The sequence below is a fragment of the Notothenia rossii genome (genome assembly GCF_949606895.1).
Source record: "Notothenia rossii genome assembly, chromosome: 7".
In the NCBI taxonomy this organism is placed as follows: domain Eukaryota; kingdom Metazoa; phylum Chordata; class Actinopteri; order Perciformes; family Nototheniidae; genus Notothenia; species Notothenia rossii.
This window is the reverse complement of record NC_136905.1, coordinates 67304694-67320659: the sequence shown is the minus strand read 5'-3', so window position 1 is coordinate 67320659 and position 15966 is coordinate 67304694. Positions and strand designations below refer to the sequence as shown.

The 15966-nt window shown below is 42.2% G+C and overlaps 1 protein-coding gene across 2 annotated transcripts in view; it reads left to right on the top strand.

The window, feature by feature from the left end:
* The window catches only part of akt1 (v-akt murine thymoma viral oncogene homolog 1), a 30984-nt gene extending 15502 nt beyond the window's left edge, over positions 1-15482 (top strand). For both annotated transcript variants that reach the window (XM_079691781.1, XM_079691782.1), the window contains exons 3-14: positions 2030-2158; positions 4580-4691; positions 4986-5112; positions 5646-5777; positions 5911-5976; positions 6535-6603; positions 6719-6844; positions 8396-8524; positions 11596-11810; positions 11959-12046; positions 12225-12327; positions 13640-15482. In XM_079691781.1, the coding sequence (XP_079547907.1) occupies positions 2030-2158; positions 4580-4691; positions 4986-5112; positions 5646-5777; positions 5911-5976; positions 6535-6603; positions 6719-6844; positions 8396-8524; positions 11596-11810; positions 11959-12046; positions 12225-12327; positions 13640-13719 (1376 nt within the window). In that variant the 3' untranslated portion in view covers positions 13720-15482. The remainder of the gene's footprint in view (positions 1-2029; positions 2159-4579; positions 4692-4985; positions 5113-5645; positions 5778-5910; positions 5977-6534; positions 6604-6718; positions 6845-8395; positions 8525-11595; positions 11811-11958; positions 12047-12224; positions 12328-13639) is intronic.
* The last annotated feature ends 484 nt before the right edge of the window (positions 15483-15966 follow it).

Genomic DNA, 15966 nt, shown 5'->3' with positions numbered 1-15966 from the left:
ATACACCTGTTTAAGTGAAGAGTATATCCACTTGGAACTGCTTGTCATTGATTTGTAACCTATACTGCATTCAGCCGATCATTTGCCAGAATCCAATTAAACGGTGTTTTCGTATAATGACTACCCTCTGAAAGCACATCCTTCCATCACATGTGCATCTCATATACTGGACTGTCTGAGCTGAAGGACTGATTGATTATATTCATGTATTTATTTGGCAGATTCAATTAATGTTGTCTTCCTATGATATGGTAAGACGTGTGTTTCTATCTGCATACAGCCCTGAGCGAATAATCCCCGTATTTCTATTTTACTCCCGTTATTCCCCATAAATTCACCATCGATCCCCATGGAAAGTTCCAACTTGAATATTTACAGAATTCTGCAACCCTAGCCCTATTAGAGTTTGCCGCTCATGTCATCACTTTCTACTTTATTTAAGAGAGAGTCCATCATTTTGAAGTGTCAAAAGTGGCAACTCTTGAAAGTCATGTTCAGTCGGTATTGTGACTTGTTGTCTTTTCCTTTTAGATATTTCCTAAGGATGTACACTAATCAGAGGAGACACTTTAGGCTGCTGTTTGATCTGTACCGTCTCACACATAATCTGTCATCATGTGTGGCTTTGAAGGAGGGTAACAGAAGCTCATATTGACAGATCTCCTACCTCTCCCTTACAGACACACACACTTCTGTGTTAGAGGAAATGGGGCAATTAAGGACAGCTTGCTACGACTCTGCATGGGGTTAATATGCGGCTCCGTAATTAAAAATAAATTACACTTTTCCTGTATAAATATTCAACTCCCTCTCCACTTTGTGCCACTGCCTTGTTATAGTATGTAAGCTATTTTCTTTCCCCGTCTGCACAACATCTGGCACGACATTTCCTGAAGCATCACCGGAATAAATTGAGTTTAGTCTGCCTACCAGAGATTCATTTGTGTGATGCTAGTGTGTCTAAGTGAATGGGATGCACATGCATGGCTTGAGGTTATGGGTGTTGTCCAAAAAATTGAAATTGTGGAAAGTTTTATTTGAAAATCAAATGGAGGCTTAGGCAAACATGATGCTTGTGTTACAAAATGATTGATAGGGAAGAGACAGTGGTTGAGAGTGGATGTGGTCTACAACGATTAACTAAAATACTTCTCTAAAAAATATAAAGGGGAATTTCACAGACTACTGCTACTGCTTGATATTCAATGGAAATAGTTCTGTAAAGACTTTGGGTCTGCGTCAAAAGTCATTTTGAGGCGGTGTTTGTTAGGACTACAAGTAAAAACACCCACATTTCCAACTGATCTGTTGAAACTTGCATTTTGGGTAAATTAGGTCCAAGGTTTTGACAATAAAGAATAATGTGTGGAATAAAAAGATGTCCCTGGGTGTGGTGCATTTGATTTTGATACTTGTTTCAAACTTTACTTCTTGTTTTAAACTTGCCATCTAAAGGTCAACAGTGTTCTGGGAGTACAGTGCTAAATCAGTGGAGCACTCCTAAGGGTACTAGACAATAACTGGGAGGTTTTTCTTTTGTCTCAGGTAGACTAAGTAGACTTTTTTAACAAGTCAAAACACCCATATTTTACCGTGCCAGTTAAAGGAAATGATCGGAGGATAGAGCAAGTTTTTGGACCGTTTTTATTACAAGTTATCGCTGGAAAGGGGACAGACAGGGCTGAGGAAAGGGTCCTGACTCCTACTAAAACCACCATTTGTCCTGCAGCTGACCTACACTCAAAGAAAAACAGTGACAAGGTGGTAATTCTTTCAGGGGACACTAGTGAACAGCATAGTAATTACTTCCAGGAAACGGGTTGCACCTCTTTGATTTAAAACAGAAAAAGAAAGGACATCCCTGTGCTGTCAGTAATCATGAAACCACAATGTTAACAAAATAGTTTTGCATTTGTTTGCATTTTATTAATGTGAAAGAATGTGATGTTTCTGAAAAACACTATTGCTTTGTCACACTTGGATTTGATCTCGTCTCTTATAACAATTTCAATCTATATTTTCATATCAGGAGAATACATCAAGACCTGGAGGCCGAGGTATTTTCTCCTGAAGAGTGATGGTACATTCATTGGCTACAAAGAGCGACCGCAAGATGTTGACCAGCTGGAAACCCCCTTAAATAACTTCTCTGTCGCACGTGAGTATCTGCTTCAGAGAAACCACTGCATTTTTTCCCTCTGTTTCTTGGCAGCTGGGTTTTACCCTTCTTTTGTTTGCTTTCTTGTTTTTACTTGCATTTTTGTAACAAATATGTTTGCATGCTTCTCTATCCAACTCTGAAAAGTAATTATTAACAGAACAAAACACCCCAAATAAATTGTGCCCAAGTGCCTGTGATGTAAAATGAAAGTGAGAAGGAAAAATACGTGTTTACAAGTAAAAGTTCTGCATTCAAAATCTTACTTTAGTAAAAGTACAAAAGTATTGGCATAACATAGTAATACAAAAACTAAAAGTACTTGTTTGTCTTAATGTAATTTCAGAAACATATGAGATTACTGGATTATTATTATTATTATTATTGATGCATTAATATGTTCATCACAGCTGGTAAAGGTGCAGTTCATGTAATAACTTTATATACTGCTTCTTGATATCTTAAACTATAATTATGGATCACAGTTTATGTATTAGTTTAATTATTTTAACTTATTATTTTTTGTCTAAATCTGTTAAGTAACTCATCTTGTCAAATAAATGCAGTAAAGTCAAAAGTAAAATATGAGCTTCTAAAATGTAGCGGAGTAGAATTGTAAAGTAGAATAAAATGGAATAAAAAGAAGTACCTCAAAATCACACTGAAGTATAGTACTCGAGTAAATGTACTTCAATACATCAAGCCACTCCTTGGTTGTGAGACATTAGCACGTTAGGCTGTATGATGTTAACGGCTTCACTGCAAGCTTCTCTCAATTGGGGCGTCGCTCTAGGGCAAACCAAGCGAGCGTGTGTGCAAGATGTCTGACTCCTGACGTTAATACATCAGATGCCATTCCTCCTCTCTGTGTGTGTCTCTCACAAACCCTTCGCTTTTATAAAAACGGCGACAAAAAAGAAAAAATGCCCAGAGCAGCCGAGCCCTCTCCATCTTCACATCGGAGAAAGTTGCTGTGATAAGCTGAGCAGATGACTGAACACAGCAATTAGACAGCATACTGTTTGTTTAACTAAATGTTTCCTCCCCGACACTCTTGAGTTATCATGGCTATTAGCCGCCTGATTTTGAGTATTTATCTGCGCGCCGCTCTGAGGCTCTGTTTCCATCAGCGGTAGCTTTGGTTTTTGTCACCACGGCGACCCAGCCACAGAGGACACATGGTGCGGCCCTGCTGACGGGGCTGCTGCAGCTGGATTACATACTCAGCCTGATGGAGCCATGTTGGATCTCAGTGGTGGTCCACTCCCCTGTCCTCCCATCTATCAGACAGAGGCCATTTTGTGTCACGTTTTGACATATTTGCTGACATGTTTCATTTGGGAACAGATGTTAATGTGAAGGAGGTGCAGATGGAAATCTTAGAATTCAGTTATTAGACTGTTGTGAGTAATTGTTTTGCAAACCGCTTACAAGACAATAATTTGCCTAAAAAGTAAGATAATTGAGCGAAACGGAGGGAAAGTATGTGTTGAGCTGCTTTTTTATGAAATCGTTGGCAAGTTATGAAAGATTTGTCTGTTCAAACACGACATCAGTTTCTGATTTCAGCTTCCCTTTTTATTTTGTTCAGGTTAAAATGATATTCTTTGGTTTCTGCAATGTTTGGAGAGCACAAGAACTTGAACGCAAGAAGAAGTCACCATTTTCAGGGTTTTCTATAATATAGACAAACAAACCATCAATTAAACAGGAAAATAAATGGCAGATGAATCAATAATGAAAATAGTTGTATATACACTTATATAGACCAAACAAAAAACACAGAATAATTAAAAAATACATATGTGTACTATTGCAGAATTGTTCTAGAACTTTAATGTATTCATTCTGGGTTTACTCCATCAAAGCTTAAACTAGCACAAAAGGCTGGGCGATGTGGAGACAATCAACAAATTATTTTGGATCTAATAGATCAATAACAGTATAAAATATGAAAGGGTTACATATTAGTACATTTACAAAATATTTACACAATGTGATTTTTGATAACTTCAGTTATATTAATTTAATGAATAGCTAAGGCATATAACAGAGAGTGTCCAGTAAGTTTAGAAAATGACATCACGTTACTGTAATGCAGCGTTTATCACCAGGGAAAGACCACACCTATGCAATGATTACAAAATCTAAAATGATATCTGGTCTTGTTTAATGATTTTTACCAAGCATCGATGTTATGCCCAGCCTTATTGGCAAACGTTTCGTTTTAAAGGGGCTGACAAGTTAAGGATCGAAGTTGTTTCCCTCCACCAAAGTGCACCTGTTCTTCTCCAAATTGAGCGACAGTGTGTGTTAGGGTGGCGATAAAGATAAATCGCTATAACTGTGGGTCTGTCTCTCCGCTGCTCCCCTCCACACCGGCCCTCCTCCCCGGCTCCCTCCCTCCCTGTCTGCGGTCAGAGTGCCAGCTGATGAAGACGGAACGGCCCAAGCCCAACACATTCATCATCCGCTGCCTGCAGTGGACCACTGTCATCGAGCGCACCTTCCACGTGGAGACCCCCGAGGAGAGGCAAGCGAGAAGCACACACCTCTCCGTTCACCAAGCAGTTAAACACAAATCATTTACATGCAGAGAACTGGCCCCTGTTGCTAGAAAACAATTTAACGGCTTTGTTTTTCTAACATCTAGACGCAAACATACACATTTAATCATTATTATGCTCTCTCACAAGGTTCCCTGGCTATTGGCAGGACTCACAGTTACCTTCCTGTTGATAAGAAGACAATTACATGATTGGGCTGCTTGGCTTGCATGATGGTAAATGGGCTGATGTTATCTTTCTGCTGCCTGTTTCTCCCTCAGGGAAGAATGGACTAAAGCCATCCAAGCAGTGGCTGAAGGCCTCCAGAAACAAGAGGAGGAGATGATAGACCTCTCTCCGGACCCCATGGACATGGAGGTCTACCTGACCAAACCCAGACAGAAAGTGGTACGGCCCGTTTGACCCTGCTGTGTAGCTCTGCTGTCCCCACATAGAAACACATCAGTTTCTATTAACATTAACATTAAGTCTCCCCACCCTGCTGGTATCCCAAGATGACCGTTACTCTTCCACGAACTCTGCCTTATTTGTACTTCAGCCCACTTTCCTCCGCCTCTCCCCAGCTTCTTTTTTACTTTCCTAACATCAGCCATGGGTGGCTTAGCACCAGATAGTATGTCCACCAGGTTTCACAACCCCCACGTGTGTCATGACATAAAGGTCCGAGGCCACCGGATTGTATGTCCCCCACACAACAATTTTCAACATTCTCCTTAGGGCCAAGATCCGAGGTTAACTCAGACACAACCACATATAGGCCAAACCATTAGAGAAGGGGAAGTTGCACAGTGGGTGAAATCATGCCCGAAATGCTTCCGTGTTGTTGTCAGTGGGACTGTGTGCCCTGGATAGTTAGAGCACGAGTTTGTTAATGCTTCTGTTCGTAACCAAACGCCACTTTCTCTCCTTTGGCTCTCCAGACTATGCACGACTTTGAATACCTCAAACTCCTGGGAAAAGGTACTTTTGGCAAAGTTATCCTAGTAAAGGAGAAGGCCACAGGACGCTACTACGCCATGAAGATCCTGAAGAAGGAGGTGATCGTAGCAAAAGTGAGTGGATGCCAATGAGCAAGTAAAAGGGGAGGACATACACTGGGGGGAGAGCAGTGGAGCAGTGACTGATACCTAAATGGTAAGCCATTGTGAGAGTTGCACAAACAGTCTTTGTTGCTTTTTTTTTCAGGATGAAGTGGCGCACACACTCACAGAGAACAGAGTCCTCCAGAATTCAAAGCATCCGTTCTTGACAGTAAGGAGCCTCTCCATATACCTAAACCAAACCTTATTTTAACTCGTAGAGATCCTCGGGAGCCTCTTCAATCCAACCCAGCAGCATCCTTTCAGATAAAGGGGCAGTTTCAACAGGAATGTTTTGAAGAGTTTTCTTACAAAGGCTGCAGACGAGCCAGGCCTTTTATACCAACACTGAACGTTCCTTTTTTTGTTGTTATCAGTCAACCCTTTTCTGTAAGTCTGAGGTGGGCTGTAGTGAAAGCTCCTCCAATTTGGTTTAAGTGTCAGTAGGATGCAACATATAATGTGATGTGCTGCTCATGCAATGAATGGGATCAATGTTTGCCACACAACAGTTGTTGAAAAGGTTCGACGCATTAAATGCACTATGCTGTAGTTTTTCTCATCCTGTTAGACATTTGAGTTAAAACAAAATGTGAATGTAAGGTTCAAAGCTGCAACGTGTGTATTTATGTTAGATGTTACAATCAGCTGTTCAAATGCCAGCTTCCTCTTGACTTTGCTGGAAACATCACCAAGTTCTGCTTTAAGCGTTTTCGTTCTCTGTCTGCAGGGACTGAAATACTCCTTCCAGACACATGACCGCTTGTGCTTCGTGATGGAGTATGCAAACGGCGGCGAGGTAAACCATTTGAGCTATCAGTAAATCTGCACCTGTAGTTTAATCAGAATACTTTTTACTGTTCCTATTTTCCTGGACTAACCATCTTTCTCTTGTCTTCTCTTCTGTCAATCAGCTTTTCTTCCACCTGTCAAGGGATCGTGTATTCTCAGAGGAGCGGGCGCGATTCTACGGTGCAGAGATTGTGTCGGCGCTGGACTACCTGCATGCTGAGAGAAACGTGGTGTATCGAGATCTTAAGGTAGGTGTGAGACACATCCTCACTCTCTCTCATCCTCGCTGTCAGCCTCTCTTCTGTCTTCCTCTTTCTCCCTCTCCCCTCCTTCCCTTCATTTCTCCCCTGGCAGGATATAAATAGGGTTTGCCTCCATAGAGAGCGGTGGCAGTGGACAGGGCTTATTGATCTGCCTACCCCGGATCAGTCTACAGACCTCACTGCAGCTGGAGGGAGGCTCGGTCCATACGCTTACTGCAGCTAGACAGAAATAACCACCAGTCCTCTCTGCACACATCGCATCCCGTTATAGCATGTGCACAGCGCTCTCAGTGGGTGATTTGTGTGCCTGATTAATGTCATTTTCTACACTGGCAGCATAGCAGGTTTAGGTAAATGAGATAAAATGATTTAAAAAGGACGCATTTTTATTCTCTGCGTTCAAAAGCTGCAGAAAACTCCTCAGATGGGATCAGAAGTGGATGCTGCAGACTGATAGGACATGTTTGGGTTTAGATGTGCTGTGGGGGGTTATCGGTGTTGCAGTGTACATTTGTAGCCATGCTACTTCCAGCTGATAAAACTATACCAGCCAGGTCAGCACAGCACAGCACAGCACTCTCTCCCTCCCCCCACTCTCCCTTGGGTTTATGAGGCAGGCTCCCAGCCTGCTAGGGTTCTCCTGAAAATGCCAGGGTAGCAGGATTGGAGGATGTGCTGACTCTGGCCAGGCACTGCTGGCCACGTGTGAGCTACAGCTGCCAGGTGACTTTAACTGAGAGAGAGAGAGAGAGAGAGAGAGAGAGAGAGAGAGAGAGAGACAGACAGAGAGAGAGAGAGAGAGAGAGGGAGAGAGAGGGAAAAGGAAGGGAGACAGAGGGAGGACACACTGATATTAAAAGGCCATGCAGCCTCATGGCATGACACTGCATGATGCACAACCTTACAGCCTTAAGGTCAATCTACCTCTACATTCAATCACCGGCTACATTTCCATCCACCTGTGTTTGAGGGATTTTTTTTTTAAATACATGTTTGTGTAGGCATGTTAAAAAAGAGGTAGATTCATTAAATACACAATTATATTATTTAGTTTCTATAGTTTTTGGAAAATACATTTGTGACATGCTCGCAATAATTGTTTCATGCAGACGCTTAGCGAGAATGCCTTTTTTTAAAACGAGGGATAAAAATAATAAAAATAAGCAAAATATATAAACACTACATTGTACACAAGGATTTGGTAATTAATTCAAAGCTAATTATGTACTTTGGTGGTAGGCAGCAACAAAATGTCATCAAAGCTGCTGGTGCTAATTTGTTTAAGTCATCTTGCATAAATGTAGCTCATGGTTCATTCATTTATTTTAGATTGAACTTTTTCCAAATGTTCAGGATTTCATGAAATACTTGCACAACTATATGACAGAAACATCACAAACACGGATGCCTGAATTATTATACATTCAATAAATAATATTTCCATCACCTCCCTGAATGATTTGCTTTATACTGTCCTTAACAGTGACTCATTTTACAGTGATGCTAACATCTGTCTTTTTTCTGTCCCCCCCTCAGCTGGAAAACCTTATGCTGGACAAAGACGGACACATAAAGATCACAGATTTCGGCCTGTGTAAGGAGGGGATCACAGATGGCGCCACCATGAAAACCTTCTGTGGGACGCCAGAATACCTGGCACCCGAGGTAACCACTGCACTGATTCAGTCCACCTGAAATATTCACTTCACCCTTACCTGCAACAAAGTCAACCCAGTGTAGGCACGTACAGATGGGTGATAAATTAAAGGAAAAACAAACATGAGGTACGGTAATCTTTTAGGTCACTTAAGACTTAACAGCTTCAAAGACTGAAATCCGATGGAGGGAAATACTTCACATTCAATATTTTACCTGGCTATAGTGTTACTAAATAAACAAAAACAAAGAGAGATCATTTTGAAATTCCACACACACACACACGTGTGTTGTTGGACATCAGTGTATGAGAAGCATGTGGAAAAAGCAGCTGTCCCAAAATGCCTTTCTAATCTCCAGCTGAAGTCTTCCAGTTAATGAGTGTGCCGTGGCAGGGCAGCCTGCTCATATTTGCTGTGTGGGGGGGTGTGGCTTCTCCCTATTGCGTGCAGGTATGACAAGTGTTGCAGTGCGCTGTGTAACCCGATATTGCATTGTGAGGGGTTGGCCGTGTGAGTGTATGTGTGTGGGTGAGTAAGTACATGAGTGTTTGCGCTAGCCCCTCGCCTGTTGCCGTAAAAATGTTTTCCGGGAGAAGGGTGTCCATGTTGACACAGTTGCCGTATCGTTGTTTTTAGCCTCCATTTGGAATTTTCTGGTTGGGGGTGAGGAGGTGGAGTGATAGGCTGGCAGCGCCTCAGGAAACGTGATCTTCCGCCCCTGAAAAAAAAAGAAAAGGAGCACATTGGCTACAGCTGTTGTGGGGCACCAGGGGGGCCACAGCCCGGCTGCTGCCCTGGATGCCTCGCCTGACCCGCGCAGAGCCAGAGCTGTCATGAGCACGCTATCCCACAATGCTTCAGGCTGCCTCACGGGAACATATACCTGTCGTGTTTTCATCAGTCAGACCAAACCTGCCTCTGACCATCAGCACCAGGCCGTCATAGCTAGCGTGTAAATATTTACTCCCTCACACCTAGACAAACATGAAAGAAAATGTTTATTGTTCTATACTTCCATAAACCTTCTTATTGAGGCCCCACCTGTCCGTGCTGAACTCTGTCTGGCTCCACAGAGGAGCACAGTCTGTGACAGCTCCTGCCTCGGCAGCGGAGAGCAGGGAGACATCAGGGGGCGTTACCATGGCAACAGGGTCGCTGGCAAGTGTCTCTATGGAGTGCGGGCCAGGCAGTGTTACAGGTTGTTCTGCAGTAAACAATGACCTTGTTGTGTGTGCTGCACAGGAATGCTGTAACGTCTGGGAATATTCCACCCAGAGCAGGAGGGAGGGAGAGGGAGAGGGAGGAGAGACCCAATCTGCCTGACCAGTTTGTCTCTGGAGTCAGGAGCGGGACAAATTCACTTTGTCACTTTCATTAAGAAGTTACAAGAACAAAATCGTTATTGGCTGAGGGGATAGGCTTTTAGGGAACATCTACAGAGAAATGTGGACAGGCTTTATCTAGCCACTGAAACTGATCTGGATTCACAGACTAATGGCTCTCTGTGTTCTGCACTGTTTTGCTCACAAAGTTCTGCACTGTGTGGAGCTCCAGCAGCAGCAGCAAGTGTTTGTGCTTTTATCTGCTCCTTCCTCCCTCTCTCTCCTCCCTCTCTCTCCTCCCCCTGTCGGTGCTCCTTTGGGGCAGTGTAACAGTATTAGTTTGGGGTTGAGGCCCAGGCAGCAGTCCTGGTTACGTATATGAGGGATGAGCTTGGCTCCTGCGCTCCTGGCAGCTTCACAGCTGTGGCGCTCTTCTACATATATGGGGCAGCTGCGGGCCCAGCTGTCGCACGGTGTGAATCACACGACAGCGGCGCTGGAAATAGAGACGGCCCAGTAATCCTAGCCCCACACCGGCTTCACGTTACTCCCCCTGCCCTCCCAATCCTCCTCCTCGATGCTCACCACTCACCGCAGCGCCAGGCGGAGTGCCCCCACACACATGCGTGCACACACACACAACACACAGTAGTTTTGTTCCTTTTACGGACACGTCGGCCCATCTGTTTTCAGAGACCCTCTCTCTCTCGTCTTGTGCACAGTTGTGTCCATATCTAATTCTATTAATCCGCCCACATCTTTTACCGAAGTTTCTATTCTTAGGTATGAATTGCCTAGCATCATGCTGCAAGAGGTTTAAGAGAACAGACTGTTCTCCTTGTCTTGATTTCACCTTCAACATCCGCCTGGCGAGGTAGAATCCAGTACATGTCCCCTGAGACCTTGGAACAACTCAGCGCAGCAGCACATTAGTCATGCAACAGGTTGCTGTTCACGGAGCACAACACTGGAGGAGTTGTCTCATTAAGAACGCTGGAGAGGAAAGTCATCCTATGGAAATTATAAGACTAAATATTTCCCTCTCTCTAGGTGTGTTTGTTTGTGGGACTGGTTTGTGTTTGTTGCCACACATTCACTTACTTCAGCGACCCACACTGTGTGTGTGTGTGTGTGTGTGTGTGTGTGTGTGTGTGTGTGTGTGTGTGTGTGTGTGTGTGTGTGTGTGTGTGTGTGTGTGTGTGTGTGTGTGTGTGTGTGTGTGTGTGTGTGTGTGTGTGTGTGTGTGTGTGTGTGTGTGTGTGTGTGTGTGTGTGTGTGTGTGTGTGTGTGTGTGTGTGTGTGTGTGTGTGTGTGTGTGTGTGTGTGTGTGTGTGTTAAATATGCAGGGGCTCCAGGGGAAACTCTATCCTTTCTCCTAATGTGAGATGTGAGTCAGTGCTGGCTGGGGCTGCCTCAAAAGACCAGACTGGGGGAGAGCAGGTGATTTTGGTGGGGTGATGGGGGGACAGTTGCTTTAGGGTCTTTAGTTTAGCCTAAAGAGCTGTCTTCACAGACTTCTGATTGTCAAACGCAACCACAAAACCATGGCAACCTAAGTATTTTCTTTAGCTTGTTGTGCAAATATTCTTTGAAAAAGAGCAGATATAATATATATATTTACTATATTAAAAAACAATAGTATTGTTTAATAAAAGGATATCATTTGTACACACTATACCTCCTCACCATGTACTAACAATGGCTCATGAGCATCTTAACAGCTGTATTTAACAAACGTTTTACCCTCATCCTCAAGGTGCTGGAAGACAATGACTACGGCCGGGCAGTGGACTGGTGGGGTCTGGGGGTGGTGATGTACGAGATGATGTGCGGCAGACTGCCTTTCTACAACCAGGACCACGAGAAGCTGTTCGAGCTCATCCTCATGGAAGACATTCGCTTCCCTCGGACACTCGGCATCGAGGCCCGCTCACTGCTCTCTGGCCTCCTAAAGAAAGAGCCAATGCAGAGGTGAGGCAGGGTACCCTCAAATTGGGAGTTGTGCTTCTGATGCCAGCTTATGAGCTTTTGTTAGGCTAAAATAAAAAGAAAGTAGAAATCATTATTTTAGAAATATTATTAATAGTGGATATTTATCGATTTTGCATTGGTCTTCCAGGTTAGGTGGCGGATCTAACGATGCCAAGGAAATCATGCAACACAAGTTTTTTGCATCAATTGAATGGCAAGACGTTTATGAGAAGAAGGTCGGTTTCTAAAATGTTCATGTTGCTTTATTTCCCCTTGTTTCGTTGTTATGGTAAACGCTGAAAGACAGAAGAAAATAAAAAGGTCACTCTCCCCTAGAGGTGAAGTTACTGTTACTAAACTGAGTGATGGCGCTGATGTGCTGATATGTTTGTGTCTCTTCTCCTCTCCAAACAGCTGGTCCCGCCGTTCAAGCCCCAAGTTACCTCGGAGACGGACACACGATATTTTGACGAGGAGTTCACAGCACAGACCATCACTATTACGCCACCCGGACAAGGTACCACCAAAGCATACACACCCAAACATCAAGCACACTTAATTTGACTTAAATGCATTCAACACACCTTCACATCATTAGACTGTTCCTTATTGTGGAGCGGTAAGGTTCGAATGTGACCGTTAGGAGGGTGGAGCTGTGGACTCTGGGAGGGAAGATGACTTGCAGCCTTACTTTATAATAAATGTCCATTGACCTCAGATGTTATTAGGAATGAGGAATTACATTTACAATTTATTTAAAATGAGAGTTTCTTCTTGATTATATATGGTTACTAAGTCAGGGTCACTAAATGTGTTTTCATGTGAAATCCTCAAAAGATTGTCACTTTCATTTTAAATGGTATTACAAAATGTAAGCTGTCTGTCTGGTTCATTTTGAGCCTCGGTGTGAGGCTTGATTTAGTTTTGGAGAGTTCATAAAACCTTCCTGTGGGAGTACAGAGCTCCCCTGAGAGGAGTCTCCCCTCTTCTGGAGAGCCAGTGCCATTAACATAGTGTCATGCTTCAGAAAGGTCATCTAGTGCATGTGCATTAGCCAGGGTGTGAATTCAGAGAGTACTCAGTATAAGGAAAAGATAATAAATTAACACTATATAGTGTATATATATATATATATGGTACTATATGAAAAAATATATATTAATGTATTTTGAAATGAATATTTTGATGAATAGTTGCTGCAGAACAAAACCATGTGTATAAATGATGAGCAATGTGAATATAATGGCCATGCAGGTGAACCATTTATATGCACTTCCTACATCTACTGTCCCAGTCTCTACTGTCATATACTGGAATAGTGTAGGTTTTCTGGAAAAACAATTAAGAAACAGTACATGTATTTGACTACAGAAGTGACTTTGCAGGTTCAAATTATAAAGAAAAATATAAATCAACTAATGAATTATGATGTTTTATTAAAGTCACTAATGTTAGCTGAACCTTAACCAGCAGCAACATTAAAAGGACATACACTAATGGATCACTATTTATACCTTTGTGGTGTAAATATTTGTCAAAAATGGGACATTATGCCTAATGAGTACTTTTAGTTTTAGTACTTTGTTTACTTGGATGCCATTCCTTTTTTACTTTTATTTATTTAAAAAATGTTTAACTTCTACAAATAATATGAGATTACTACTTTTACTTCAATACTTCCACTTATTCTTGTACATCCAGATATATTAAAGGGGGAGAGTATAACGAAGAACGAATGTGGCAAGATCTCTGACAGTGAACACATTCTCACGGTGTATATTTCATATCGTTCTCAAATAAATAGGTTTTTTGTTGCCCTTTATCCTCAGAAGACAGTATGGAGTCGTTTGACAGCGAGCGGAGACCCCACTTCCCCCAGTTCTCCTACTCTGCCAGTGGGACGGCCTAAAGCGACTATCATCCGTTCACCTGGTCCCACCGCCTCCCCCCCACCCCCGCCCGACTGCACTCTCTGAAGACCGGGGCCACAGCCCCATCCTCCCTGCATTGTCTGCAAGATGCCGTCGGTGGATGTAACATTTCAAATCTGCAAGTTGTGTTTTCCAGGAAGGAGGAAATTCAAGACAAAACAAAGATCACTGTGGTTGTTCTGAGGCCTTTGAAGACTGAGCACGAGAGATTTCAACACTACCCTGCATCTCCTAGTTGTTATGTTGTATACTGAGCAGGCATCCATACACCATAATGAATAGGGAAGTGCAGTCATGTTATGCACAAATTAGGCCACTGATGTTCGTTTTTGTAATAAAAATATACAACTGAATATGAATCAACCATTTCAAATAGAACACAGGCATACTGCGGACCAAAAAAGATCACGTGAGCAGAGTGTGTTGTTTATCGAGTGGGTAAACAATCCATGTTTTCCTCTTTTAAGACTTCTGAACCATTCAAGTACCATTCAGACTTCCTAGAATATTTTTAGTGAATGTACCGTATCAAATAAAGTCAACATTTCTGTGTGTCTTGTAACACATGACTGATTCTCCTAAGACTGAAATCTTCGGGAGGGGATTTGTATTGTATCACTTTTCTACTTACCCTGATGCAAAACTGACACCAATCAGTGTGTTGTATTATCATACTTCACCACAACGGGTCTAATGTGAGGAGTCACAGAGTGGTTAATCATTCAGGTAATGCATTCCTCTTGACTGTTTGCAAAGTCACTGAGAGGCCCCACAGTTTCCTGTTCAGGATAATAACTAGCTCCTCCACCCCTCCTGAAGTAGGTGCTTTTAGTTCCTGATGCCTTGCTGTCTCGATGCTGAGCTGCAGACCTCCTGGTTTCCTCTGATCAGGGTCACTCACTGCTGACCAATCAGAAACTCTTCTCTCCTCTGGATTTTTCCTCCATGTACAGATCAGTATTGGGTGTTTTCCACCCAGTGCATTCACTGCAGCCTCAATGAGGTCATTACACATAATACACTTCTTTAGGAATACTTTGCTGACAAACTGGGCTTCATGGGAAACACACACAAAGAGTTATCTTTGATCTGCTACTTTAGGGGACTTCTATCCCTTCACGAGCTTCTGAGTTATTTATGTGAGACCAGCATTGACTAAAATGAGTTTTCTTGTGCCAATGATATGCACTTTGCTGCCCCAAAATGATTGTATTTGGCTTTGTATTTGTACTTTTTGGTTGGAAAATACTGAATTAGCTTATTTTATAAGGTAAATTCTAACATTGTTGATACAAATAAAACAAGAGTTTCTTGTTGAATGATTCCCCCCCCCCCTTTACAGACAACTGAGGCTTCACTGAAACTCCTATTTCAAAGTGTACTAAGAAGTTTCCAAAAGCGCTTCAGTATTTCTTTTTTTTTATGACATAATCATTTTTCAAGAGGTGCATCATACGTTATTGAATGTAATGGTTTTTATGATATTGTTTTAACTTCAATCGTTTGCAAGCCTTTTGTTCCGTTTTTGATTGTTACTTACTCCTATGCACGCTCACCCTTCTGCTGTCACCTTCTGAAAATAGGGAAATACATTTTATACTTTTTATTTCAACTTTTTTGTACCTGCCCTCCCATATTCCTGAGACCGAGGACACCAGCTTTAGTAAACAAATAATATAAACTTTGTACAACTTTTTACTTGTTTCTTTGAAATTGATGAAATAAAAGGTCTTAACAAAAACACTGTGTAGAGTCAGACTTTTATTATGAGATCTTACATTAAAGAAAAACAATTGAGTTGAGACCAGAAAGAACTAAAAGTCTCACATCTGAATAAACCATGTTTTGAAATATTGATTACTGTCTGTGTCTAGACATTCCCACTGTGAAAGTACAGTAAAACTTTGAAAGGAGTCGTAAAGAAGGAAATCCATTCTTTTCTAATGCTCTTAAGTATAATTCTTTCACACAAATGTCTTTCTTAAACTTCATATTCCCACCTTAGTTCCTTGTTTTTCTCCGTGATCATACATTTTCATACAAAGTTATTTAAACTACATGAAAATCTACCTCATCAATTTGGTTGTTTTGGCTAACCATGATCATGGATGGATTACTGAACCAGCCTGCAAGTCAAAGGCCTTGGGGCCTGAACATATCAGTGGCCCCCATGGCCTCCACCTACAAAATATTACTCAAAGAGATGAGTACCGACCAGGAATAGG